This window comes from Passer montanus, unplaced genomic scaffold, assembly GCF_014805655.1.
Source record: "Passer montanus isolate IOZ18808 unplaced genomic scaffold, ASM1480565v1 scaffold167, whole genome shotgun sequence".
Taxonomy (NCBI): domain Eukaryota; kingdom Metazoa; phylum Chordata; class Aves; order Passeriformes; family Passeridae; genus Passer; species Passer montanus.
Genome location: NW_024363938.1, coordinates 37,776 through 65,740, shown reverse-complemented (window position 1 = coordinate 65,740; position 27,965 = coordinate 37,776). Strand labels below are relative to the sequence as shown.

The 27,965-nt window shown below is 46.5% G+C and overlaps 1 protein-coding gene across 3 annotated transcripts in view; it reads left to right on the top strand.

Annotated features, from left to right (window-relative positions):
• Positions 1 to 16,320, top strand: part of LOC120499713 (cGMP-dependent protein kinase 1-like) — a 92,427-nt gene extending 76,107 nt beyond the window's left edge. Inside the window, exon 3 of one of the 3 annotated variants that reach the window (XM_039703734.1) lies at positions 16,102 to 16,320. In XM_039703734.1, coding sequence (XP_039559668.1) covers positions 16,102 to 16,151 — 50 coding nt within the window. In that variant the 3' untranslated portion in view covers positions 16,152 to 16,320. Of the gene's footprint in view, positions 1 to 575; positions 1,893 to 16,101 lie in introns of those variants that run through there. The other 2 variants (XM_039703733.1, XM_039703732.1) reach the window with 2 other exon arrangements.
• The last annotated feature ends 11,645 nt before the right edge of the window (positions 16,321 to 27,965 follow it).

Sequence of the window (27,965 nt, the reverse complement as noted above, 5' to 3'; positions counted from 1 at the left end):
AGCTCAGAATAAACAAGTTAATGCAATGACAGTGCTGTGGGAGTGACGAGCTTCAGTGTTAGGGTTTCTCAGAGTCCTGTCAGCCTGATTTGGGTTGTCCTGGGTTTATTCAGGATGTTATTCCCCATAATGGGGAGGTCCTGACTGGCACAGGTTGCCAGAGAAATTGTGGATTCCCAGTCCCTGGAAGTGTCCAAGGCCAGGACAAGGCTTTAAAGCTCATCCAGTTCCTCCTCCTGCCATGGGCAGGGACAGCTTCCACCAGAGCAGGTTCCTCTGTACTGTGGAGAAGGGGAACAGGGAATGGAAACATGCCAGGGGTGAGGGGGTTTGCACCATCTGGGAATTAGGAGTCACCCACAGACCCAAACAGGCAACAAGTCCTAAGAGCAAAAAAAGCTTTTTTTTTTTTGCCTTTTTTTTCCCCCCCAGTGGTAAAAGACAGGATACGAATTTGACAATTCCTTAGGAAATGTAGACAGTTTTACATTTCAAATATGATTCCCTTCCTAAGGGAATGTGTAATTTTGTTAATTTGACTTAGCTATTTCCTTCCATGGCATTTGTTCTGTGAGCTTTGCTATCTGCAGGATATTTGGAATATGTCCCTGGTGGCCTGTGAGACCTTGTGCTTGCTCATCCCTGGATGTCCTTCCTGATCCCTGGAAAGATTTGAAGCATGGAAAAGGTATCTTTTAAAGAACCAGAAGGGTTCATCCACTCTTGGTGTGCATTAACAGCTACCATGTTTCTTTGGAAAGAAATGCTTTCCCAGCATCCCTGCTCTGGTTCAGCCTGGTGATTACCACAAAAACCTGGCCAGAACAGGTTGGGAGCAGCTGCAAATGGAACTGTTCAACATCACAGATTCATATCAGGCTCTAATGAGGCAAAAATTAGCTCTCCCCATGGCAGATGATTGCTAATGTGCTGGAATATTGCTGCTGCTGCTGCCTCCAGCCTGCTTGGAATTCTGACATCATCCCCTCACACTGGGAGCTGGGAGCACACCCTGCTTCTCCTTGTGAGGCTCAAGTTCTTCAAGACATCAAAGTCAGGCAAAGAGAACTGGTGTGTTAAATGACTGAATTTTCCCCAAATCAGGCACTGCTGCCTCGTGTCACAGCTCCAGTGGTTCAGTCCAATTCCCTGAGTGCTTTAACAGGGAATTGCACCTTCCCTGTTCCCAGTGGTGAGCTGGGCACAAAGGTTTGCCGGGGTGCTTTGGTGCTGCCTGGAGGAATGGACACCACAGCTCCTCCTCAGGGCTTTCCATCACAAAAGCAGCCTGAAAACAGGTCTGTGCTGGGAGAAAACAGCACCTACATTTATTATCTGATGAAGAAATTAAACTTTAACGATTGGTTTGTTAATGAAGGTGATTAAAGCAGTGTCTCAGCTTTTTCCTTGCTTGTTCTGTGCTGGGACGGGATGTTCAGGTAGAACATCTGGCTGGGAAAGCCTCCAGTCATCCAGAAGGAAAGCCGAGTGATTTTTCTTCCAGCTCACATTGGATAGGGCTAAAAGTCCCAGTCACAGGGAGTCTGGAGAGTTGCTGATAGAGTACTGAGAACACTTGCACCCCTCAGGCCCCACACCCCTGTGGCTGACTAATGGCAGCATAAAAAACCAAAAGGAAACAACTGGGACACAAGGGATCTTCCTGGTAAATGGGAATATAAACACTGTGCTTCTGTTACACTCTTGGACAGAAATGGTTCACTGTGTTCTTTTTTAACAGAACTTTCCCCCTTCAGTGCATTATTTAGGATTTGAGATTAAAGCATTGTGCTTTCCAGAGCTAGGGGCCACTTCTTGAAGCATAAGAAGTGCTTGCAGCTTGTTTTTGCTGTGGGAAGTTAACTGGAGGGACTCTGCCAGTTAAAAATATTGATAATGGAGCCATTAGCAAGGCTAAGTGCATTTGAAAATCCAAATGTGCCAGGCTGCTGTCCTGGAGCAAGCCTGGGTGGAACCACCTCCAGCTCAACCACCACTGGGCACTTTCTTCTCTTTGGCTAAATGATCTCTCTGTGTCTTTGAAAAGATCTGTATTTTTGCCCTGCAGCTTTCCTGATCACAGTTTGCCACACTTCCTGTGTGGTTTGTCTTGATCTCAAGATAACATCCCAAATTTCTTCATGTGATCAGGCATTGCTTTGTTAAGGACTTTCCCTGTACAATAACCCAAGTACTGCATGTGGAAATGAAATTATTTTAGCTGACAAAATGAGGGTTTTTTTTGTGGTCTTTACCAAAGTCAAACCTAATTCTTACAGGGGAAGAGCAGCCAGATTCTGTTGTTGACAAGCTTTAACAAAGGTCTTGCAGGAGGCTTTTTTTCCTAATCCTTCCAATTTTCTTCCTTCTGTCATTGTTACAAGTCACCCCCTGAGCTGTTGTTGCTAAGCTGCCCTAAGAATTTGCATTCCCAGGCAGTCTGAAACTCTCCTAATTTCAAGAATAACCTCAGCAAGAAGCAATTCCATAACCTAAAACGTGGGTTGAAAACAGCCCCCGGTGTGTTTGGCCTATTATTCATGCCAGGGAACAGCTCCTTGGGCTGCTGTGCAATCCAGAGGAATCTGTTTCAGAAGATGTGTGGAATTCTCCCCTCAGCTCCCCTGTGCAGGTTGATAACCTCAAAAATGGTTTTGTTTCACAGCCAACACCACCAAGGCTCCCAGGGAGGGAAGAGGAAGGGAATGCTGGCCTCAGGAAAAGGCAGTTTAGGTTTGTCTTTCAAAAGATATCGATTCCTGCACTGTGGGAACCTGGGGAATGGAGTAACAGCTTGTGGGATTTGTGTCTCAGTGAATGGGGAAAAACGATCAGCAAACAGATAAAGCCATTGAGGAAAAGCAGCACAGACAGACAGAAAGGATTTTATTGACGGCAGGAATGGAATGGCAGACTGGCCATGCTAATAAAGTCATTTTACCTGCTTGGGGCAGACATGAAGGCAGGGCTTGGAGGAGGAGAAACTCCCTGTTTAGAGGGAGCATGGGGATGGAGTCTGTGCTCCGTGTGGATGCCCAGCCTTGGGATGAGTTGTAAACCTGCTCAACCCATGGAGTAAACCCTGAGCAGGGTGAAAGAGGAGCACTCAGTGCTGTAAACAAGCCAGTATCATCTTGGCAAGCAGGATGAGGCTGAGTCTCCGAGGCAGGGTCCGACGGGATTCGGCAAAATGATGGAATCTGAGGGATTCTATTTTTTTTTGTGGGTCTCCCCAATACTCTTAGCCTGGAAAAGCACAGCACATTCCTAAAGAGCTGGGTTTCACCTCCAAAGGAGCAAAACAAACCGCAATTGTCCTGGCTGGGAAGAGACATTTATTTTTAGAAGCCCTCAGGTTCCATGGAGACATTAATTACGAATTAATCTGCTCAGGTGATCAGTATTCAAAGCAGCTGTTCCCAGCAGGTTGCACACCAACAATTAGGCAGTGGCTCCCTTTGTTGAATATTCCTAAGTGAATCCATATTGGCCAATTCCATAATCATCAGTAATCCAAGGAAAAAACATCCTGTTTGGTTTGGTGTCCTTTACTGACCGAACCCGGCAGAAGGGACCAGTGGCTAAAGGTTTTGTTGTACTTCCAAGTCTGATTTGCTTGGAAAGAAATCCCATTTTCTGCTCTGAACTTGCACTCCATCATCTTGGATTCCTTTTCTGTGTGAGGGAGTGTGGGCCAGGTGGTGTTTGTAGGACATTTGGGTGCTGGAACACCCCTCTGACAGTGTCATGCATTTCTCCTTCATCCTTCCTTCCCTTCTAATTCCCTCATGGCTCTGCACCTGCACCTGCTGGGTCTCACCTGCAGTGTAATTCCTGAGGAGATGCAGCTTCTGGTTTTCCACAGCACACAAGCAGATGCCAACATCTGCTTGGATACACCAATATTTCACATGATTGCTGCTCCAAGCTCAGGGAGATCGCTCAGAACCTCATTTATTTCGGACTCGGTCTGCCATCCCCTCCTCAGATGAATTACATTTGCCCACAGGAGTCCCTTTTCCCTCAGCCTGAAAACATTTCTGTCATTCTTGATCTGTTTCATAATTTTCAGTGGGTCATGAAACAACCCTTTCATTTAGGGGGAGAAAATACAGGTGCAGAAAGACATTTTCTCTTCTCCCAGCTATTTGGAGGCGATACAGGCTTTGAAAATATTGGCAGGCTTAAAAATGCCTCCATCTTTCATGTGTAGGAAAGAAAACCTGTCTGTGACCTTTTAAGAGCCTTTGTTTACTTTTTGGAAGGTACTTCAAAGAAAAAGCAAGATTTAAGAGGAATTTGCTACTTAATGGGTCGATAAAATATCCGGTAAGGTGAGACTGCTGCTTTCCCAGCCCAAAATAAATCACAGCACACACCAGCCTTGCACCTGAAAAGCTCTGGAGAGCACCTATGAAAAAATATGTCTTGGTGGGTGATTGTTTTGGGCCGTCTGGTGACGTCCCCAAGTCATGACTGTGTCCTTTCAAGCATGGCAGCCACGTCACTGCTGTGATTCATCCCAGAGCCTCCAATGTTTCTGGCTAACATGGACATGGCTTGTTTTCCCGACATCAGGGTAATTTGTAGAGGTGTTTAATAGCTGATTCAGTTCTGATTTGGCAGCAATTCCAGCCTTTCAGACGTTCAGGATTGCTGGGTTTGTGTCCTTTCAACAAAAAATGCCCTGAACAAAACCAACCCCCCAAAACTTGTGGCAAGAGTGTTTATGAGCTGTTGTTTTTAAATAGATTTGTGTATTGAATGTGATCTAGCAGAAAATCCGTGCTTTGCTTGTGTGTGATGGAGATAAAGCAGTCAGGCATTTCTGGGCTGTTTATTATGGGTTTGTTTTTCTGGAAGATGCTCATTTTCAGCTTCTCAGAAACCACGGTCTCCTGTCTTGCGTATCAACTGAAAGCGAGTGGATTTTTGCTGCCAGCAGGGAGGCTGCTGAGCTGCCTGCAGGCCTGGGGGGAGAGATGGCAAACATCTCATCCTTGTGGAGATCACTTTGGCTGGAGGTCCTTGAGGAGGGCAGATGAAGCTGAGATAATGTTTGTACAGTGAAATCCTTATCCCCTTTCTTCTTTATTACTCTTAAATATCCATGACTTTGGAAGCATCATTTGGAGAAATACTTGGCTACTGAGCTGGACATGAGGCAAGAAGGTCAGCATTCCTGCCAGACAGCTTCCCAGCATCCCTCAAAAAGGGAGGAGCTGGCATTTCCTGCAGCACTTTGGATGTGTGTCCTGTCTGGAGATCCTGATGGCATCTCCAGGCTGTGCTGGGTGTCTCTAGGCTCTGGGGAAGGGCTAGGGCAGCACAGCTGCACATCCCAGACATGGAGAACTCACTGCCTCTGGATCCCTGGAAGTGTCCAAGGCCAGGTTGGACAGGGCTTGGAGTAACCTGGGATAATGGAAGATGTCCCTGCCTATGGCAGGGCTAGGGACAGGTTGGACTTTGAAATCCCTTTCAACCCAAACCATTCTGGGATTTTCTCCTAATTGTATCATTCTGTATCAGGTTGGTAAAAAGTGACTGGAATTTGGAAAGAGGGGTGTCAGGAATGCATCTGGGGCAAACAGCCTGAGTACGGTCAGAATGTGCTGAGTTCATTAGCAGTGCTGGGCACTTGGCAAACCTTGGCTTTGCCAGGAATGAAATCCAAGCTTTTGTACAGGAGCAGAGCAGGGAGCTCTCTGATCATGCTGATTGTGCCAACTTCTATTTTAACTTCCCTCTGAGTTATCCCAAGTGCTGATGGAACCAGGCGTTGTCACCCGAAGTCGTGCTGGGACACTTGTGCCAGGTGCCTTTGCTGCACCCAGGGACAAGTGTGGGTTTTGGATCGTCCTCTCACTGCTGTGAATAACACCTCCTGTGTTAAATCATATTTCACACTGTACTTGTGAAACCTCAGAGTTTCCAAACTTTGTGGCCAAGGCATCCAAGGAGCAATTTCTCCTTCCTTCTTGCTGTTCCTAGCGGCTCTTGGGCATATCAGCCGACATCCCCTGAGCCAGCCAGCCCTTAACATGCAGGGCCAGCAGTCGTGGCTGGAAATTGGTGTGTTCTTCACTCCTCACAGCACTCAAGACAATGATCTCATCAAGCTCTGCGAGGATGGATGAGGCAGTGTGGAGAGATGGAGGCCAAAATAGCATCTTCATCCACAAGGACACTTGGGAACTGATAACCCTGGAGTGGGGAGAGCGGGGAGCCAAGCAGCTGGAGAGCTGCAGTGCAGAGGCTTTGTGCTGATGGAAGTCTCACCCATTCAGACTTACTTGGAGAGAAATTAGAGCTTTACTAACTGCCTGAAGTCCAGGTATGCTGGACAGTGCCCAGACAGAAAAGGACCTGGGGGTGCTGATCCACAGTGGCTGAACATGAGCCAGCAGTGTGCCCTGGTGGCCAAGAAGCCCAATGGCTCCAGGCCTGGATCAGGAATGGTGTGGCCAGCAGGAGCAGGGAGGTCATTCTGCCCCTGTGGCTGGCACTGGTGAGGCCACACCTGGAGTGCTGTGTCCAGCTCTGGCCCCTCAGTTTGGGAAGGACGTTGAGGCGCTGGAGCGCGTCCAGAGGAGGCAACGGGGCTGGAGAGGGGCTGGGAACACAAACCCTGAGAGGAACCACTGAGGGAGCTGGGGGTGCTCAGCCTGGAGGAAAGGAGACTCAGGGGTGACCTTATCACTCTGTACAGCTCCTGAAGGGTGGCTGTGCTCAGCTGGGGTTGGGCTCTTCTCCAGGCAGCACTGACAGAACCAGGGGACACAGCCTCAAGCTGCAGCAAGGGAAATACACGTTGGATTTTAGGAAAAAGTTTTTTACAGAAAGGGTGATAAAGAACTGGAATGGTCTGCTTGGGGAGGTGGTGGAGTCACCATCCCTGGATGTGTTTAAAACAGACTGGATGTGGCACTGGGTGCCAGGGTTTAGTTGAGGTGTTGGGGCTGGGTTGGACTCGATGATCTTGGAGGTCTCTTCCAGCCCAATCCAGTGACTCGGTGAATTCTGTGAAGTGTTCCCAGTGAAAGGTGCACAGAAATTCCCTCTGTGGAGCACAGAGACAGTTTTGTAACTGGGATAAAAGCCAGGAGAGCCAAGGCATGGCCCCAGTCTTACATTTCACACCAGGTGTCTGGTGAAACTTTCCATTAAATATTTAGTTCCTGATTATTTTGTAAAGCAGGCCTTTTGAAATCTCTGCCATCGCGATTTGAACCAGGTTACTCAGTTTTTTGTCTGGTCTGACATCTCTTCTAATGAATTTTTTGTTGTAACTTGGTGTCCATGTGTTCAGTTTCATTGTCTTTGCATCAACCCGCTGGTATTTGCATTTGAATTGCTTTCCCAGGTCTGTCCAAAGTTTCTAATTTTCAATTTCCCAATTCTTTTGCAGTAAAAGCTAGTCACATGAATAAAAGATGAAAAATTTCCTGGCTGTTTCCTACCCTTAGAAATACAGCATTTCTGAGTACTCAAAGAAAGGTCAGCAGTGCTCATGCACCTTCATTTGTGCTCTTCAAACAACCCCAGGGTCCAGAAATGACAGGACAAGGCACAAAGTAATGGCCAGTGCTGAGGACAGCTGGGACCACCTAAGGAAAATCAGGAATTTGAGGGCAAGGATCACTCTTCTGTCTGTGGAGTGTTGTGTCCCACACAAACCTGAGTCAAACAGCCTCTGCTTCTCTTAAGTTCCAGAGGGTTTGAATGACACAAGCTCTTTTGTTCCATTCCATTATGATCCTGTCAAACTTGGAGGAGGAAAGCCAAGGGAAGATATTGGTTGTGCTGAGTGAAAACATTTGTGCCACACTGCTTTGGTGCTTAGAGCTTCACTCAGGAGTGAAGCTTCACTGGATGCTCCAAGTGGGTATTTTGGTAATCTGTAGGAGAAATGTTGGTTTACTTGGAGAAACGAGACTACAACACATCCTGGGAGACAAAAGAGGCTCTGCTGCCATCCTTCCCTGCCCAGGAAAGGCTGCGGGAGCCGGGGCTGCTCAGGCTGGAGAGGAGCCCCAGCTGAGAGGGGCCCTCAGGCCTGGCTGTCCCTGGCTGCAGGAGGGGCAGAGCAGGGCCCAGGCTCTGCTCCGGGGCCCAGCAATGGCACCAGAGCCACGGGCAGGGCCTGAGCCCAGCAATTGCCCTGCCCAGGAGGCACAACTTCTTCCCTGGGCAGTGCCCAGCCCTGAGCACATTGCCCACACAGCCTGGGGGCTCTCCTCCCTGGGGCTGTGGCAGAGCTGTGTGCACACCATGCTGTGCCCTGTGCTCTGGGATGGCCCTGCTGGAGCAGGGAGGTGACACCAGCTGCCCACTCAGCTCCTTCAGCCTCAGCCACCCGGGATCCTGTGACTGTGTTAATGCCAGGCTTTGCCAGCTGGGCAGCTCTGGGAATTTCCAGGCAATCCAGCCCAGCAGTCAGTAATTGAGGTGGTTAAGGAGCACTAATGGGGTCTCCAATGGCCAGAGGGGCTGTTTGGTGAAGGAACTTTATGGATATGTCTCCCTCAAAGCTCCCATTACTTCTTGTATTGTTACCCTTCATTCCAAATAACTTCTCATCTGACTTCCTTAAGTAAATGTGGGTTGATTTAATCACCTCCTCCCTGTCTCCACCTTCTGCACCAACTGAGGTTATCTGTTACAGTCCTATTAAGTTCTTTTTAGAGCCTGTGTATCCTACTTGGTTCTGCTGAGGCAAAGCTCAGTAATTCACAACTTAGAAGCTTCTTTCCCTTTCATGGAAGATTTAATTTGGAAATTAGGGAAAAGTTCTTCCCCCAGAGGGTGATGGGCACTGCCCAGGCTCCCTAGGGAATGGCCACAGCCCTGAGGCTGCAAGAGCTCCAGGAACCTTTGGACTCTGCTCCATGGATGCCCAGGGTGGGGCTGTTGGGGTGTTTGTGCAGGAGTGGGGTTGGATGATCACTGGGAGTCCCTTCCAGTGCAGGATATTCTGTGATTCCATAACCAGAAGAAAGCACAGGAAGGAACAGAAAGAAACTCTATATCCTTACTTGAGTTTTTAAAAAGCTTTCAGATCCTCAGGTTCTGGTTATGGTATTGTGGCTGCAGTTTTTTTCCTCTTTAAGATTGGTGTCCTATAGGTAAATTTTATTTACGCGGGGGATTTGCTTTTTCTAGGCTCTGGAATTTGTGAAAGGTGTGATTCCATGCAGTATGGATGGAACATCCATGGATGGAACATCCTTTTTACCTCTCCAGTTACCTTGTCCTGGAGAACTGGAGGGAAACCTGATGCACATCAATCAGTGCCTGCATTTTTGGTTTTGGATTGGCATTTGGATTTTCCCCAGGAATAAATGGAATAACCTTTGGGCTGCGAGTGGTTTTCTTTCTGAAATGAAAGCAGGCTCATTTTCCACAGGACCTAAAATCATTTCCCCACGAGTTCTAATTAAGCAGTGTTTGCACTTGAAATCAGGACTGTTGATAGGAAATTAATGTTTTCAAATGTGATTAAAAAGCAAATAGTTGAATATAATCTCTGCAAACTAATGAAAAAGAATAAAGCAGAATGGTTTAAACCAGCTTTGTTTACACTCCAGGATCACTCTGTGTGCACATTCACTGCTGGCTACACTTTTCCAAATCTAATTGCTCCTTTTTTTCCTGCTGGAATAGCTGATAATCAGATTTACGTGTGAAGAAACAGAATGTTTTATATAAAACCCCCAAATCGTTTTATTTAAAAGAAGAGTATCACCATGATGTTGTATCACTGAGTGTTTTAAGGGAAGCTGAGTGATTTCCACTTCCCCTGAAGCTCAGCCAGCTGCCTGAATCTCCATCCCAGCACTTGTCTTAGCAGGGTTAATGTTCCAAAACCTCGCAAAGAAACTCTGCTCTTTCCCTCACTCATTTTTTCCCTTCCTGGAACAGAAGGAACAGCACTTTGGCCTCTTGCAGGGTGAAACCAGAGCCCTGCTGTTTTCCTGCAGCTGATATTTTTGTCTGGGGAAGGGGTCACAGACCTCCAGTGTTTGCTGTGCTCCTCATCCCTCTGTTTTTGTTTTTTTTTTTCACCTCCTGGCAAAGCCCAAGCCTCAAATCTGAGGTGGATGGGGCCAATGAGCTCAATGGCTCAGATTTTTAGGGGAATCTGGGGCACAGAATTATGCCTTTATTATGTTAGGTTTATTTGTTGGAGTGTGCAACATTCTCTGTCCTTGGGAGTGAGGGTTATGGTTGCTGGAAAAGGCAAGAACAATCCTTGAGTGATATTGGTTACGGCAGGGTTTCCTTGCTGAGAGTTCATTTTCCTCCACGAAAGGAGTTTAATTCTCTCTCTTTGAAACCAGTCTGCACTTGATGCCTCTTAGTGGAAAAAGGGAAGCAGCCAGCAGTGGGAAGATGGTATAGCTCCAGTGGTAATACAGAGAAAATGGGCTTTTTTGGGGGAATTGGCAGAGAGTTGTGTTTTCTTCTGGATTTAAATAAAGCAGGATAGGCCCCAGCAAGATGCTGCAGGTCCCCTGCAATTCTTACAATAACAGTGACCATCTGTGAGCTGTAAGGTTCCATAACAATAAATAATTAACTCCAGCAAATTAGCTCAAATTCTCATTCATCAGAACTACAGGGAAGAGAAGGGTTATTGAATAATCCTGAAATCAATGTTTTCCAGTATCCTTTGTGCAGGGGCATATTGTGAATTTGTTGTCTTTGATATTGAAGCACAAAAAACCCCTTAAGTTTCCAAGCTCTAAAGGAAAAGTTGTTTTTGTTTCTTGCTTGCCCGGGGTGTGTGTGCCAGGTCATCAGGCACTGCTCTTCTCATCATCTCATTGAATCAGTCCTTCCTGGAAAGGATTCATTGCACTCAGTTTTGGCTGGACTAATTCTCTGCTCCTCAGGATGTCTCTGTGCTGCCTCCTGAGTGCTGAGCAAAAGAAATGGCACATGAGAGAGAGTCACTGACTCTGGGAAGCAGGCAGCAGCCAGAGAGCTCCATCCTGTTGGGATGTGCAGATCACAGAATCCCAGAATGGTTTGGGTGGGAGGGGACTTAAATCCCATCCAGTGCCACCCCTGCCATGGGCAGGGACACCTTCCACTGTCCCAGGCTGCTCCAAGCACATTGCCTTGGACACTGCCAGTGATCCAGGGGCAGCAATAGCTGATCTGGGAAATCCATTCCAGGGCCTGCCCACCCTGCCAGGGAACAATTCCTTCCCAATATCCCATCCATCCCTGCCCTCTGGCAGTGGAAGCCATTCCCTGTGTCCAGGCACCCCATCCCTTGTCCCAAGTCTCTCTCCATCTTTTCTGTAGCCTCTTCAGGCACTGGAAGGCCACAATTTGGTCACCCCAAGGCTTCCCCTCCCCAGGGTGAACAACCAGGATTGTTGCAAGGCCGGGTTGGACGTTGGGGCTTGGAGCAGCCTGGGAGGGTGGAAGGTGTCCCTGCCATGGCAGGGATGTCTGGATGACTTTAAGGTCCCTTCCCACCCAAACCATTCTGGGATTTCCTCTGCTGGTTCTTCATTAAGAAGTAATCTCTAAGTGCAGGTGGGAAAAAGGAAAAGATAATTTAAAAAAGAAAAAAAGACAAGAAAAACAAGCAAAAATTTCTTCTTCCAGAATTACAGGAGTGTTGGGATGTGTGTGGCAGAGAGAGCAAGAGCCAGGATTGGGTTGGAGGAGCAGGGGACACTTGGCTGAAGGGTGTGCAGGAAGGATGGCTGCTGCCCACAGAGGAGAGGCAGTGCTGGGGAAATGTTTTTTGGGCAGGCAATTTCTGCTGGGATGGCTGCTCTGGAATTCCTGCAGCCCCAGTGCCTGCCACAGTGATGTTTCCCAGAGCCCCAAGACTTGTTTGAACAGAGCAGGAGTATTTCCTGTGGGATTGATCTGGGAATGCTCAGGCAGCAAAGGGACTGCTCTGCTTAGAGGTTTGCAGTCCTTCTGTTGGTTTTTTGGGGAAAAGCAAGGAGGAGCTGGACATACTCAGGCTGTGCCTGTGCTTTTCTGCCCAGTCCAGGCATCATTTTGGCAGCACAACTTCTGATTACCCTCCTATATATCAGAATAATTAATTGCAGGTAAAATAATATTGGGGGAAATACTCAGCTCTTCTATTAAGAAACTCCCAGGGCTTGCTCTGCTTACAGCTCAGGAAAGTCAGAAACCCAACAGGAATTGTGGCATTTCAGATGATGATTGTGTCTGGATTGTACCAAATGGCAGCTTTAATTTCCTTGGATTTCTGCTTACTCCAGGTATTAGATAGCATGAGAATTTGGATGTTTGCAAGTAGGGTTTGACTTTGGAATTTTCTTCATGGCTTTTTCTGTCTTGGAGTTGGAGGTCTGGTAATCTTTTCTTTAGTGGGGGCAAAGATTTGAAAACCAGACCTGGCAATTGCGTGTGGTTTCTGACTGGGGGGATGAGGCAGCTCTGGAGAAATGATGTGAGCATTGTATGGTGCCTTTTTGCCCTCTTTTCCTGGATAAGGAGCATTCTGTTGTGCTGTCAGGATAAGAGATGTCCTGTGTAGGTGGTGGAATTGTTTGCTCTTGATTTGTGCAGCACTTCTAGAAATAAATATTAAAAATGTAATATTTTTTTCCACTGCTGCTGTGTACTATGAAATCCATGAAGTTCATTTTTCCCAGTGTCATCTTCTAACTAGAAATTAAACTGCTCTGTAGTACTGGGATGTTACAAGGTTGCTAGGATGTATTTTTAGAAATTTATGCTTATATCTTCCTGTGTGACAGGGGGCTGCTGCTAATACCAGAAATGAAGAACCCAGCCCAATGTTTTCATTTGCACTGTGAGAGTAACACTGATGTTTTCAGAGGTAATCACTTTTTCCCAAGGAGCTCTTTCCTGAGCCATCCTGACTCCAAACCCAGCCTGTGCCAGCTCTTGTGAAGAAAGGAGCCCTATCCCAGTGCAAACCAGAGCAGTGGGAGCAACCTGAGAGCTCCTTGGGAAATGCTGATTTCTTTAGAGCAGGAGGAGTTGGGGAGCTGCAAACAAAAACTTCTCACCAGGCAGCTCAGGTATGGGGGAACTCAGCTCCCTTTGTGTCTGCAGGATCTTCTCAGGCCCCGTGGGGTGGCACTGGTGGCACCAGGCCTGTTCCTGAAGTGCCCCTTGCTCCTGGGAATGCTTCACTGCCATGGGCTGGGCTCCCATTTTGAGTTCCAGGCTTTTTCTGGCCATGAGAACCCTCAGGGCTGAGCTGGTGCTGCTGTCCCTGATGTCACAAAGAGGGTGACACCGGCGTGAGGCAGGGCTGTGATGTCACACGGTGTCCTGGTCCCAGCACTGTGATGTCACTGGGCCATCCCCATCCAAGCTGGGCCCACAGAAGTTCCTGCTGTGTCTGGAAAGTGGGCAAGAAGAGGGTGATCACTGCTGGCATGGGATGGGCTGGGAAGATGTTGATGGTCACCTCACAAACAGGGACAGAGACCAGGCTCAGGTGTCCAATGCATTCTTTGCCTCCAACTCTCATCCCTGCATTCCCAGTGGAAAACATGGATTGTCCCATGGGATGCTGCAGAGTCCTTGAGGAGGGCAAGCCCCACTCAGCAGCAACCAAACCACCCATGTGTGATCCATAGCACTGGATGCACAGCTCTTCTTGTATTTTCTGAGACCTCCATTTTTGGAAGGAAAGGAAGGAATCTGACTCCATGTTCTTAGAAGGCTAATTTATTATTACATTAGATTAGATTATGTTAGATTATGCTATACTAAAACTATACTGAAAAATACAGAAAGGATACAGACAGAAAGCTAAGAGATGATAATGAAAAACTCGGGACACTCTCCAGAATCTGACATAGCTTGCTGTAATTGGCCAATAAGTAAAAACAATTCACATGAAACCAGTGGAACAATCACCTGTTGGTAAACCATGTCCAAACCACATTCCAAAGCAGCAAAACACAGGAGAAGCAAATCAGATAATTACTGTTTTCCTTTTTCTCTGAGGCTTCTCAGCTTCCCAGGAGAAAAACCTGGGTGAGGGGATTTTTCAGAAAATATGATGGTGACACAGCTCTGCCAGGGTATTTTGCAGTCACAGAATCCACTGCAGCCTGTCCCCACGATGTGCAGTTCCCAGACAGAGGTTAGGACAGCAATGGGTAAAGGGCAGAGTATTTGTGTTCCCTTGCTGTCCCTCGGGGCCCTGGGTGCAGGGATTTGCTGTGACAAGCCCAGCTAGTTTATTCAGTGTATTGCTGTTAGGATGAATTTTAGCTGGATTTTAGCCTTGGTTCCTGCCTGGCTCAGGGAGCTCTCCTGTTTGGGGTGAGCTGGGAGTTACACAAAGTGGTTGAGACAGGATGCGAAATGTCCAATAGTTTCCAAAGCAGTATAAGTTTCTGCTCTTCTTGCTGTCTTTTTCTAGCCACCAAGTGAGGTTTGAGTAGCAGCTGCCTGGAAATAGGTGAGTTCAGGTAGCCTGGAGGTCTGCAGACCTTAAGGGACTCGAGGCTGTGGGCGAGGCAGAGGCCTCTACAGGATCTGAAACTGCTTGCAGGCTCAGGCAGGATGGATGTGGCTGTAGTGCAGTGTTGGGAGAGCTCTGCAGAGGAGATACTTCCAGAGGTTTCCATGTTTACCGGGACTGGAGTGTCCACGGTGGTGGCTCCATTGATGCCTTGTGAAGGCTGACCTAGATCAGAGGCCAAACAGAGTTAAAGAATAAAGCAGGAATTTATTAAAAGTACTCCATGGATCCACTTTGGGCAGCACAAGAGCCCAGCCAGGACTGCACTCAAGATGAACCAAGATGGTCACAAAATGCACGACCACTCACGGGGTCTCTCACTTTTATAAGTTCTGCTTCATTTGCATATGGGAGTTAATATTCTAATTACAGCTTTACCTTATGGAGTCCCATCCTTCTTGTTTTCTCTCTTCAGTCCACGTTGGTTATGCTCCTGGGGCCTGAAATTTGGATCATTTGTCCTTGGTCCCCAGCTAGAGAAGGAATTATTTTGTTTCCCTACTCTGTGAAGAGACCTCACCATCCCTTAATGTGAAGGTCAGAACTACACACTGAAGCAGCACAGAATCTGAAAAATATAAAAGCTAAAACTTGAGGCATCACCATGGTCAGCATTGCACCTCACTCCACAGAATCCCAAGGTGGCTGAGGCTGAGGGAGCTGAGTGGGCAGCTGGTGTCACCTCCCTGCTCCAGCAGGGCCATCCCAGAGCACAGGGCACAGCATGGTGTGCACACAGCTCTGCCACAGCCCCAGGGAGGAGAGCCCCCAGGCTGTGTGGGCAATGTGCTCAGGGCTGGGCACTGCCCAGGGAAGAAGTTGTGCCTCCTGGGCAGGGCAATTGCTGGGCTCAGGCCCTGCCCGTGGCTCTGGTGCCATTGCTGGGCCCCGGAGCAGAGCCTGGGCCCTGCTCTGCCCCTCCTGCAGCCAGGGACAGCCAGGCCTGAGGGCCCCTCTCAGCTGGGGCTCCTCTCCAGCCTGAGCAGCCCCGGCTCCCGCAGCCTTTCCTGGGCACCCAGAGGCTCCAGGCCCTTGCTCAGCTCCAGCAGCTCCTGGCCCTGCTGTGCTGAGGAGCCCAGTCTGTCTGGTTTGGGCTCAGCACAGGCACCCTGCTTCTAGATCTAGCCCCAGGATTAACCTCCTCTTTCTAATCCTTTCAATTGCTGAGCTATTACCAGACTTCAGGAGCTGGACTTCATTTTTATTGACCTGACTTAGCCTAAGCCAGGCCTGAATTCCCAGAGGACACAGTAAATATCAAACTCGAGGTCGGTCAGAGTAAGCCTTGCTTTGCCTCATGGTTGGATGGGCTGGCTCAGCCTGTCCTAAATCTGTTCCAGTTTGTGTAAATATTTGCAGGCAGACCTCCCCTTCCACCCACTGCAATCCCGTGTCTCACTAATATGTGTCACCTTCGGCTCTGTGCTGCTGATCCCTGTTGTTTTTTCTGATATTTAAAAGCTCAGCTGGAGCAGAGTGACCTTCAGCCAGCACCACTCAGAGATGACCTTCCTTACACTTCCCTTTCTACTTGCAGTGAAGTATATAATTTGATTTTTTTTTTGTGTGTGTGTGTGTATGTCAAGTGATCTTTTTAGGAAGAATCCTGCAAATGAAAATTCTGAGAAGGAGATGATTAGATTTTCAAACAGCAAATAATTAACTTGAAATCTGAGAGCAGATAAAATATAAGGTTCTGCTCTGGCCCTCACTTGCAGTAGCCCAGGGCGGTGGTGGAATCTCCATCCTTGGAAGGGTTCAAAAATTGTTCCTATTCCCAGTGCCTCTGTCCCAGGCCTGCTTAAAGAATTACAGGTGAAGAAAAAAACCCAAACCTTAACCATTATCATGAAGTGTTTTCAGAAAGGTGGAAAAAAACTTAATTCAGGATAAACATGTGTTGTACAATAAAGTTTCAGCACCAAGTGGTACAAAAATGCCTTTTGGAGCCTGCTAAAATGAGCAGTAGGGTTTCCCATCAGAAACAACATTTTTATTAAACATTCTCTACTCTGGTGCTGTGATGCTGCACTTCCCATGCTCAGTTCTAAAAGGGTCAAAGAAAACTTCAAGTCCAAAGTTCTGATTTTTCTGTCCCTCTTTTGGAAAGAAAAGCTACTGTAAATACAGTAGGCTGTGACACACAACCAGTTTGAAATATCCTGTTCTTCTTTAGGTCTCGTTTCCAGTTAAATACTTTTATCCCAAGACATGAAGTATTCCCTAAGTGACTCTTGTTCTTAAAATACACTTCAGCAAAGGTCATCTTAGCCCCTCTCAGCACCATTTTAGAGGAGAACATGACCATGCATTTTTCAGCTTGTCTTCCCAAATCCATCTGGAAGCCCCTCCATGCAGATCATCGGCCAAACAAGTGAAAATATGTCCCAAGGTTCCCTGAGGATTTTAACTGAGGCACTGAAACAGGGAAAAAAATTGTTGGCTTGGTCTACAGCTGATAGAAATCAGCCTGGATTCCTCTGCTCCAGCCCAGCTCCTTGGATTTATTCTAGCTGGGAATGCAGGGGATGTGGAGGAAGTTATTTCACAGAATTGACTGCTTTGTCAAAAAGATTAACCTGAAACATTTCCACCATTTCAGAGCAAATCTCTGTTGCCAGCACTGGAAAGGGTTTCATTCATCAGGACATGATTAATGAGTGCTGGCAGCTCCACACAGGAATTGATTTTTTTTTTTGGGTACAAATCTGATATGATTTAAGTTGGGCTGAGTTTTATACACAGGTTTTGGGAGCTGAGAGCACTATGAGTAACTAATTCCTTCAGCTGGAGATTGCCTCTTGGAGTTTATGATGGGGCAGGTTTAACCTGAGCATTGTTATGGATTGCACTGGAGAATAAATAAACACAAGGTAATAGATTTAAAAAGCTGTGGAGTTGCAGGAGGGTGAGGGAGTGTTGGGAATATGAATAATGGGATTGGATGGTCCTTAAGGTCCCTTCCCACCCAAACTGTCCTGTGACTCCATGATCAGTGAAATAAAATCAAAAACCTTGCAGCAAAATAGAAATTCACTATTTGAGTTCAGCTTTTTAGGGCCTTTTCCCCCCTGTAATATTTTATGGTTCTGGATGGTTTTCATTCAACAATAAGTGGAGGGAGAATCGATTTTGCCTTCATTTATGTAGCAGGAGCTGTTTGTTCATATGATTCCTTCATGTGCTTTCTGGCATGCCATATGTGCTCCTGCAAGCCAGCAAGAAGTGCAGGGTTTTTAGCTGTTTAAAAAAAGATTTGAAGCTATCTCAGCTGTATCTCAGCATTTGTAAAGGAACTGCTTAAATGTACAGGTTAGAAATGTGTATTTTCTGCTTGTAATTGATTTCCTCTTGACTTGTGCCTATTTATCAGCTGAAAGGGAACATTTTTTTTCCTGTTAGCAGGAATCAGTCCGGGCTTGGTGCTGTCTCTGTCAAGCACTGAGTGGGAGGGGAATGGGGACACAGTTTGTGAAATGTCACCGGTGTAAACACATCCTCCTGAGCCTCAGGCACAGGAGCAGCCAGCACATGGATTTTCTTCAAGCAGGGGGAGGCTGGCAGGTACTTCTTATAGAATTATCCACCCAGAAGAGTGTTTACAATCCAGAGAGGCCAAAACATGGCAATATTTTCTTAAATTTGTAGCCATGTCTGGTTTGTCTTGACTATTTAGCCACAGTTTGTTCTCCTGAATGTAATGCTGGTGACTTCTGACCCTTCATGAAGTGCTTTAAATCCAGGCTTTCACTGGCTTCTTCAACCTTGGCTTGTTTGACTCTTTCCTTGCTCTTACTTTAAACTTTTGAAGTTTTTGGGTCACTTCAGTCCTGTTGCAAGCTCAGAGGGTTCAGTGAGGCTGCTCAGGGTGGGCTGAGAAGATGCTCACATTACAATGCCAGATATTTTGCTTTACCTATCAGCAAACAAAACACAGGTGGAAGAAGTGAGTGGTTTCAGCTTCTGCTGAGAGGTGGAAAACACTCAGAATTTTACAAGCAAAGAAAGGAGAAGCTGAGCTGGTTTCACAGCAGAATAAAATTGGAAAGCACAGAGGAAGAAGCAGCAGAAGTTGGAGGTTCACATCTTCAAAAGCCACCAAGCAGATTGCAGCACGAGAGTTTGGATTTGTTAAGGATTGTGTGAGGCTCTGGGAATTGTCTCTGCTTTAGACATTTGATATTTCTCTCAATATCATGTTAATGAAGCTGGGAAAGTGCCCATTTCAAGGCTACTTTTCTTCAAAAGGGCTAAATAAAAGTCACCATCTGCTACCAAATCACTGCAGAAAAACAAGTCTCCCTCTAATCTCCATTCCTCTCTGAGCCTTGAGGTCATGCTGGTAATTGCTGACATTCCCTGAGCTCCTGTGTAAATTTTACCATAATTTCAGCAGAACTTGTCCAAAATCCCTTGCCATGAGAAGGTGGTTGAGGAGTTTAGCAGTGGGGGCACAGAGTGCTTTTACCTAAGGAAATCTCTTTTTGGGGAGGAAAATCCCTTTACTGAAAGCTGAGCAGAGGAATAAGCTGTTCATCTGGGAGCAGGAATTGTGTGGCAGCTGTAGAGCTGGGGCATCACAAGCATTCCAGGCCTTCCTGATGGAGTTTGTGACAATTTCCTGGAGCTCCTCTGCACTTTGGATTTTGGTGACGTCAAATCTCTCAGCCCCTGTCTTGGAGCACATTGAAACCCATCTTGGCTTGGGTTTTGACACAATTTTTCGGTATTTCCTGGTGCCTGCTGACCTTTCTCAGGGCTGCTTGGGATGGGAAGTCAATCCTGTCCCTCTCTGCAAGAAAATTAAATGGTTGTTTGCCTTAACTGGCAGGGATTTGCAGCTGGCACCGGGAGCCTGCCCGCTGCACGCAGATGATTTTTGCTGCTTCCCTGCTGGAAAGCAACTGGGTAACTGTCATCTCCTTAAACTCCTCCGTGCTTTGGAGAGCTGCTGTGCCAGCTGCCAAAGCCTGACTGGTGGTTTTAATGGAATACTCTTTCCCTGGCATCCAGATCGATGCAGAAGCAGGGCAGCAGCAGCGCCTCAAAAACACAGCAGCGTGAAAGCAAAGCTCTGTCCACTGCTGAGGCTTGAGACGGTAAAACCACAGCCTTTCCACTGTGAAAATCCCATTTTGGTTGAGTTTTCGGCTGTTTTCTGAGCCAGTTGCGGATCCATAGCAGAGCAGCTGTGGTGAGGAGCCTGCTTGAAGGGAGCAGAAGGAGTAATTTTGATGTGTCTGATATCACTGAAACACTGTGGGATGACTGCAGCAGCTCATGGAGATGACACATCCCGTTGCTCTTTCAAAATGATGTTTATTAGTGCTGGAGAAGGGGAAGGGACAGCCCCTGGGAGTCTCAGAGCAGGCCCTGTCTGGGGTGCAGACGGTTCTGAGGGATGTGGGAGAGGAAATCATCAGCACGTTGGGATGGTGGGAAGGGGCTGCTGAGCTCTGAGAAAATCCACGGCAGCCTAGAGGTTTTCCTTTTGTTAATTTTAGATTCTGTGTCTGTGTTTGTAGTCCTAAGGTTTCTTTTTTTATGTTTCACTCGAACTGGGAGTGATTCAGAGTCGTTGGTGAGCTTAGACTGAAGGAGGCTTTAGATAGAGACAAGAAATAATGAGGGATTTCCCCCTCTGTCCTTGCTAGGAGGCGTTGCTGTTGTGCCAAACTCCTGGGGTAACTTGAGGAAAGGCTTGGACTCCCAATATCTCCAGTGTCTGTCATCCATCCCGGACAAGGGGAAGAAAAATTCCTTCTCCTTCATCCCTTCAACCCTAGTACATCTCTGGTCCCCATGGTCACTAATTAGTCGAAAGACAAATGAGGATCGGCCAAGTCAAGCAAGGCAAGGTGGATTTCCATCCCTTGCTCCCTGGGTTCTTACTTCAGGCACAACCAGAGCAGGGATGCTTGGAGAGGCTGTGGGCTCTCCATCCCAGGAGTTTTCCAGGATTTAGCAGCTCAAAGCCAGCCCAAGTGAGGTGGTGTGTAAAGAAGGAGAGTTTTGGGCCAGGGTGGGGGAAAAACCCTGGAGTGCTACTTTGGGAAGCACCTGTCAACTGAAGGGCTCCATTTCCTGCTTCCTGCCTGTGGGAAATGGATTTGGATTCTTCATAGTTTGGATTTTTCATAGTTCTGTTTCTCCAAAGCATCTAGTCTTATTTGCAAAGCCGTCCTTTGAAACTTGTTTCTAGTTCCATTTTTCTCTCAACAATATCTGTCCTATTCCATGCCATTTCCAAGTCAGCATTTCTTATCTCAAAATGTACATACAAATGTACACACTAGTGAACCTTCTATCAAACTTTAAGAATTCTCCACAAATCCATTTCCCACACCTGCCCAAACTCCTTTGGAAGTTGGCATTCAGACACAGACTTGGATAAAACATCACTGGTTCCCCATTCCATGGGGAATGCTGCAGAAGCTGGACAAACCCTCCAAAAGTAAATATGGCTGTATTATATTTCAGGGTTTCTTGGGAATGTATTACGAGAGACAGGAAAAAATTACGTTCAGGGTGGGAATTTTTTCCACTTCTCCTCTGTTGACATTTCGTCCAAAGTTTGGGTACTGCTAAGATCAGCAGTTTCCTATGGGAAAAAATGGGAACAGAACATGGCTCTTGCATAAGAAAGAAAAATAAAGCACTTTTCAGAAGAACTTCTTTTACTTGTTACTTACTGCCTATGAAAGTGATTAGTGAGGGAGTACAAATCCAGAAAATAAATGTTCTGGTGCCTCCACAACTGAACTTAATTCAGACTGATTTAGGAATTCAGTGTAGTAGTTTCCGCACCAGAAATCAAATATTCCACAGGAGTTTTGTCCCTGAGCTGAATTTACTGAGCACAATGTATTAAAAAGCTCTAGTCCAAGCATTATCTCACTCTCTGAGAAAAAAGCCTCCTATTCTCACTCTGTGCCTCCAAGGACCCCTTGCTTCAGTTCATTTTTAAGGTCACTGAGATTAATTCATTTGCATTCCCAGTCAGAAATGCCATAAATTGTTTGATCAAAACCCTGCTTTTTTATTTTTTGTCAGTCTTCCCACTCGTTTTATGTAATCTCAATTTGGTATTTTTGGAAACCAGGCCTGCCTGGCCGTGTCTTGCACTGATATCATCTCACGGTGGAAGTCTCCAGGGATTCAGGGTCTCAGAAACCCAAACAGGCAGAGCCAGTGTCCCTAAAGGAACAATTTTTGTGTAGGGAGTGTCCCTATTTCTCTAAAGGTTACAGATTTTGATGCTAATTACCAGTCTTAGAGAAAGGCATTTGGGAATATTTCCTGCTGATGTCCCTGCCAGATCCCTTTCCCAGCAAAATGTGTGTTTTCCTGCAAACCTCAGAGACTGGGATTGGAAAAGAATTACTTCAGTAATGGCTTTGCCCAGCACTGCCTGAAAGATTATTGTAAATAATGTTGGTGTAACAAATTTTGTGAGGAGAAAAAAATCTCCTCAGAGGTCTGCAGTTGGAACAGAACTGCTGATAGTAAAGGTTATGGAATGATGGAATTGTGGAATGGTTTGGGTTGGGAGAGACCTTAAAGCCCATCCAGTTGCAACCATGGGCAGGGACAGCTTCCATAGACCAGGCTGTTCCTGGTCCAGCCTGGCCTTGGACACTGCCAGGGATCCAAGAGCAGAAACAACTTCTCTGGGAAATCCATTCCAGGGCCTGCCCACCCTCCCAGGGAACAATTCCTTCCCAATATCCCATCCAGGCCTGCCCTCTGGCAGTGGAAGCCATTCCCTGTGTCCTTTCCCTCCAGGTCCTCATCTACAGTCCCTCTTTATCTTCCTTGTAGGCTCCCTTCAGACACTCCTTTCTCCTCCTGTTTGGTATCCTAAAACCCTCATCCTGAGAGGACTCAATCCCTAGGAATCCCAGGTCTGGGTAATTGTAGAGGCAGAGAAAAGCAGGGCTGAGCTGCACAGCTGCTGGAACCATGGAAATCACCCCAGGAAATGCAGCCCTCCTCCCCAGAAAGGCAGCAGGAGCACAAGGAGGTGCTGAAGAAGGGCTGAAGCTCTCATGTTTTCAGGCTCACACAGTGAAGGACAGGCTTCAGAGTTGGGCTACAAATCCCAGGCACTGGGATGTATTTAGGAATAGTGGTGTTGCTTTTCTCCATGCAGATCTGAAAAGTGTGGTCTTGTGCTGCAGTCAGGAGACAATGGTTCATTCTCTCTTTTGTTTTGATGATGGAAGACTTGTCTGCAGTGGGAGCTGGCTGAGAGCAGGCTCTGCTCCTCCCCTGTGGCCTCTGGCTCTTGGCTATTTTCTTTTATTACTTGTGGAGAGAAAAATCACAGTGGCCTTTTCAGTGAGAGTGAGGGCAGAACTCACTGCAGCCTTTCAGGGCCTGGAAAAACAGCAGGGGCACTTCTTACATGGCACAGAGAGACAGGACAGGGTTTTCAACTAAAGAGGGGAGATTTAGGTGAGATATGGGAAGGAATTGTTCCCTGGCAGGGTGGGCAGGCCCTGGCACAGGGTGCCCAGAGCAGCTGTGGCTGCCCCTGGATCTCTGGCAGTGCCCAAGGTCAGGCTGGACAGGGCTTGGAGCAGCCTGGGACAGTGGAAGGTGTCCCTGCCCATGGCAGGGGTGGCACTGGGTGGGTTTTACGTCCCTTTCATCCCAAACCAGTGTGGGATTCTGTGCCTGCAGATTCCAGAAGGAGCAGCAGAGCCCCACCCCAAAATCTCACCCCCAAATCCAGTGTAATTAGAAATTAAAGGCAATCTCCTGCTCGAGGAGTGAGTGACACTCAGCCAGTGACTGCTGGAAGTGCCCAGGATTCACTTCCAAGACCCCAGGCTTGTTTTATCTTGTTTTATCTCTCAGGATGTTGTTTTTGAAGCTCCCAGCCCGTGAAGGGAGCTGGGTAACCTTGGGCCATCCCTTCCCTGAGCAGTGTCACAGCAAACACGGCTGCTCCCATTGCTGGGGCTCAACTAGCTCTTGTTTCTCCATTAAAGTTTAATAACAGTGTGATTTAAGCAGGATTTCACCATGGATGTCTCAGCTGTCCTTGCCTCCTCTGCTTTTATATGGAATTTTTTTCCCGTGACTTGTCCAGGGGAAGAACAGTTTGTCTGCAATGTGAATCCAGAGAAGATTTTTGGCAGGCAGCTCTGTGAAAAGGGCATTTGAAAACCTGATGCACTGGAAGCCTTTAGGTATGCAGCTTTTTAAAGTGATGGAACAGGTTGAGTAACAACTTCTACTTGGTGGTTTCTTGGCTTAAAACCAAATATTTTAAGCAAACTGCTTCAGAGATGATACTTTATTCTTGATTTTGCTCTCTTTTTTTTGAGAAGAAATGATAGAATTTATTGTGCATTTATCTGGTGAATTCTTTTGTCCTTAGCTGGTGTATTTCTAAATCTTGCCTTTCTTCTTATATTTCATATGGAAGAATTCTCAGTTTGGAAGGAGGGCTATATATGGAATATACTCACCAAAAGGAAAATAAACCCAAACTGAAAATCCTTTTGGCTCCATGTTGAAAAAGTTTAAGGTCTGGATCCAAGAGATACACAGCAGTTTCTGTATGAAAGGACTGCTGTAATGTGAATAATATAATCAATATAACATAACATACACATCTGGGGTTGCCTGGAGGATTTCTGCTGCAGAGGAGCTCTAATGACAGACACATGTTTTACCCCAAGTTCTTTCAGATCTGGTTCAAAAGCTGAGTTTCCATTGTTGCTTTTCCTTCCCTGAACCAACAGAAATGTGTTTTAGTGTGGTGCCAAAACTGGTTTCAAAGGCTGCTGGCAGCTCCCAGGAGTCAGATTCCATTTGGCAATGACCTGTACACTTGCCATGATATTTTTCACTGCCATGAAAGGATTTTTCTTATTTTTGATATAATCCCCTTGTAACCTCTCCTTTAAGGGTGTGTGAAATGGGATATTTTACATAAATGTGTGGGGTTTTCATCCAGCAGAGGTGCAGATGGCAGTGTCAGACTGCAGCTGAGGGTGTGAGTAGAACCACAGAATATCCTGAGCTGGAAGGGATTCACAGGGATCACTGATCCCACTCCTGATCCCACCAATCCCACCCTGGGCATCCCTGGAGCAGTGTCCAAGCCCTCCTGGAGCTCTGGCAGCCTCGGGGCTGTGCCCATTCCCTGGGGAGCCTGGGCAGTGCCCAGCACCTCTGGGAGAAGAACCTTTCCTGATCTCCAACCTAAACTCTCCTGGCACAGCTCCACGAGCAGAGAGCACTCGTTTGTGAAGTCCTTGTGCTGGAGAAACAGAGAAAAAAAATGCAGTGGCTCATTAAAACCCAGCACTGGGATTGTTGGGTTTTATCAGGGCAGTGTTTCCCACCTGGGATTAACTCGCTGGGAGAAGATACAGGAGGAATAAAAGAAACTGGCAGCTCTCACAGGCGTGATTTTGAGGCTGCTTATGCAGTCTGAGACCTTCAGTGCAAAATCAATTATGGAGAAAAGAACCAGGCACGGAGCAAGGCAAACATTATTGCTTTAGAGCTGTTTCATTATGGATCGATTGCCCAACGTCTCTGCTGTCATCCTTTTCCTCCTCATACCCTGCTCTGATGAACACAGAGAAATCCAGGAAGATTTCTGTGCCTGCTGGCAAGCTGGAATTTGCCTGGTTAAATCAAATTTATAATTAGAATACAGGATTGTCAATGGAGTTTTCTGCCATATCATAGAATTTTGTTTTTAAATAACAAAAACACCATTGTACCTTCATGGAGCTCTTGCTCTGTTCATTATTTGGGAATAATTTCAGATATTTAGCTGTTCCCTAAACCTTCAGGGAGGAGGACTCAAGGGCAGAGTTTTGTGTCCCACATCTGGATGGCTAAAGTGAATTTGCTTTAATTTGCCTGGATGATTTTAATGTTGACATTTCAACCAACAGAATTATTCCTGTCAAAGCCTCTCTGAGGATCAGGGAATCTGCACCAAAGAGTTTGTGTGGAATTCTTTTGACTGGAGGTTCTCAGGGAAAAGCCCAAATATTTTGGCTTGTTATTTCCAAGGGTTGGCTTTGAGGTAGCTGCCCTCACCTTTTGGGTTTGGCTTTTATTTCACTGGGAATCTCTTAATATAAAACGACTTTAAGAAGAAACTTAAGGCTGGGTTAAGAGGTTCGGGTTTGTAGAAACATCCATTGATCTTTTAGATGGCTGAAGAGGAAATTGATTGGGGAAGGCACCAGAGAGACTCTTTCAATATTGGAGGGTTTTAAGAAGTCTCCTTCTGGGTGTTTTCAGAAGGGGACATGCTGAAAATCCGATTAATTTGGGAAGTCTTGGCACGAGCAGAGCATGGGACAGCAGAGCACCTTGGGACTTGCCTGGTTTTCCCTGCTGCACGATGCCTTCAAGGCTTTTGGGGTTTATTCAGAAATCCAGTTCCATCCTTCTCCTCCAGCCTGTTGTTTTTCACTTTCCATGGCATGTTGGAATGTCTTGTTGCTTTAATAAATTGCCTCAGCACAAAAGCAAGCCCTGCTTGGGTATTTCTGTTATCATTTCTCTGTGCTTCAGCAAACACTTGCTTTAGTCCAAAAAATACGAGGCAATTGGCAAATACACTGAGAAATGCTATAAAAAGTGTTTATTTGTGTGACAGATATGAATGGTTTGGACAATCTGGTTCCTCATCATGGTGGTAGGAAATGACTTCCTCGCATTTTATTGAAATAATTAAATACAGTTTTCCACAGGAAGTGTGGATGAGTCTCCCCTGCGAAGGTATTGACGTTTTTAATGTGTCTTTATGGTCCTAAGAATGCAGCAAACAGGGATAAAAACCCTCTCTTTAGTGTCTTTTGCATTCTGTGGAGGTAATTGAAAGAGTTGGAGAACTCTGGTTTTCATTAGAAAGGAAAGAAATTCCAATTTATTGAATCATTTCTGTTTGCAGGTTTATGAAATAGCTTATTTGTTCAGGCAAATGCCAAGAGGCATCTGCAGCTCTGATAACCCGAGACATTAACTCTGCTCAGACATTATTTTTGCTTACAGTCAGGAGAATAGAAAGTTGACAGGGAAATAATGTGTTTTAATGAAGTATTCATCGCTTCTCCCCATTTTTCATCATTAAAACATCCATTTCAATTTAGAAATGGACCTGGGAAGTCATGAAATCTCTCATGCAGAACAGATGGTTTGCAGTGCAGATTCAAGCTGTTCCTAAACATCAGTCTGTGTATTTTGAGCAATTAACTGCTTTTTTCTGGAGGTACAATGGGTCAGCTCCTTTTTTCTTTTGGCATGGCAGAGGTGAGTTGCCCAGAGTGATTAAGCTCATATTTTGTTTTCAACCAGCTAAATGAAGCTCATATTTAAAATAGTACATTTGATTAAACACAAGGGGTGTTATTTTAGTAGATTTCAAGGTAGGTCAGAAGGATTTCAGGGCATTTTTGTGGTTCTATTTCCTAACTAATGAGGGCTTCTCAAGGTTCCTTTGTGGGCCACAGTCACAATGGAGTTTTCCAAGTCTTCTGTTTCTCTGGATGAGATTCTCCTCCTACTTCCTCTGGAGGTGGGAGGACAGTGTGTGATTGCTCAGTGTCTCTGCGCTGGTGTTAATTAGCTCGTTAATTTGTCGGGATGCTCGTTGTAGTTGCATTTAACATATGGCTGTGTTTGGCAGGGTGTTGACCTGGAGGAGCTGGTGTCTATGTATATCTATATTATCTATATTTATATTTATTGCTTTTTTATCCAACTCCTCTGATGGAGCACTTGAGGGTCACTAATGAGATTTTGTGAGGTGGAGAGGGGATTTTAAATGAGCCAATAGTGACAGGAGAAGGGGGAATGGTTTTAAACAGAGGATTGGATGGGATATTGGGAAGGAATTGTTCCCTGGCAGGGTGGGCAGACCCTGGCACAGGGTGCCCAGAGAAGCTGTAGCTGCCCCTGGATCCCTGGCAGTGTCCCAAAGCCCAAAGCAGGGACTGCCTGCGCAAAATGAGATTTTCATGGAACTGGAGCAGGTGCCAGCCACTGGATTTGCTCCTGATTGGAGCTTTTAGAGGTGGGATTCCCTTTTCTCTTCGTGTGCTTGCTGTGGTCCAGCACACACCCTGGGAAACATTCAGCAATGCATTTGATTCTCCAAGAGAATCCTTTCAGGAGCATTCCTAAACTTTCCTGTGAGGCTTTTATAGCTTCCTAATAATGTAGAATCATTAATTTCTAGGAGGGTTTGGGTTGGAAGGAACCTCAAAGTCCATCCAGTGCCACCCCTGCCATGGGCAGGGACACCTTCCACTGTCCCAGGCTGCTCCAAGCCTCAATGTCCACCCTGGCCTTGGGCACTGCCAGGGATCCAGGGGCAGCCACAGCTGCTCTGGGCACCCTGTGCCAGGGCCTGCCCACCCTCACAGGGAACAATTCCTAATTCCCAATATCCCATCCATCCCTGCCC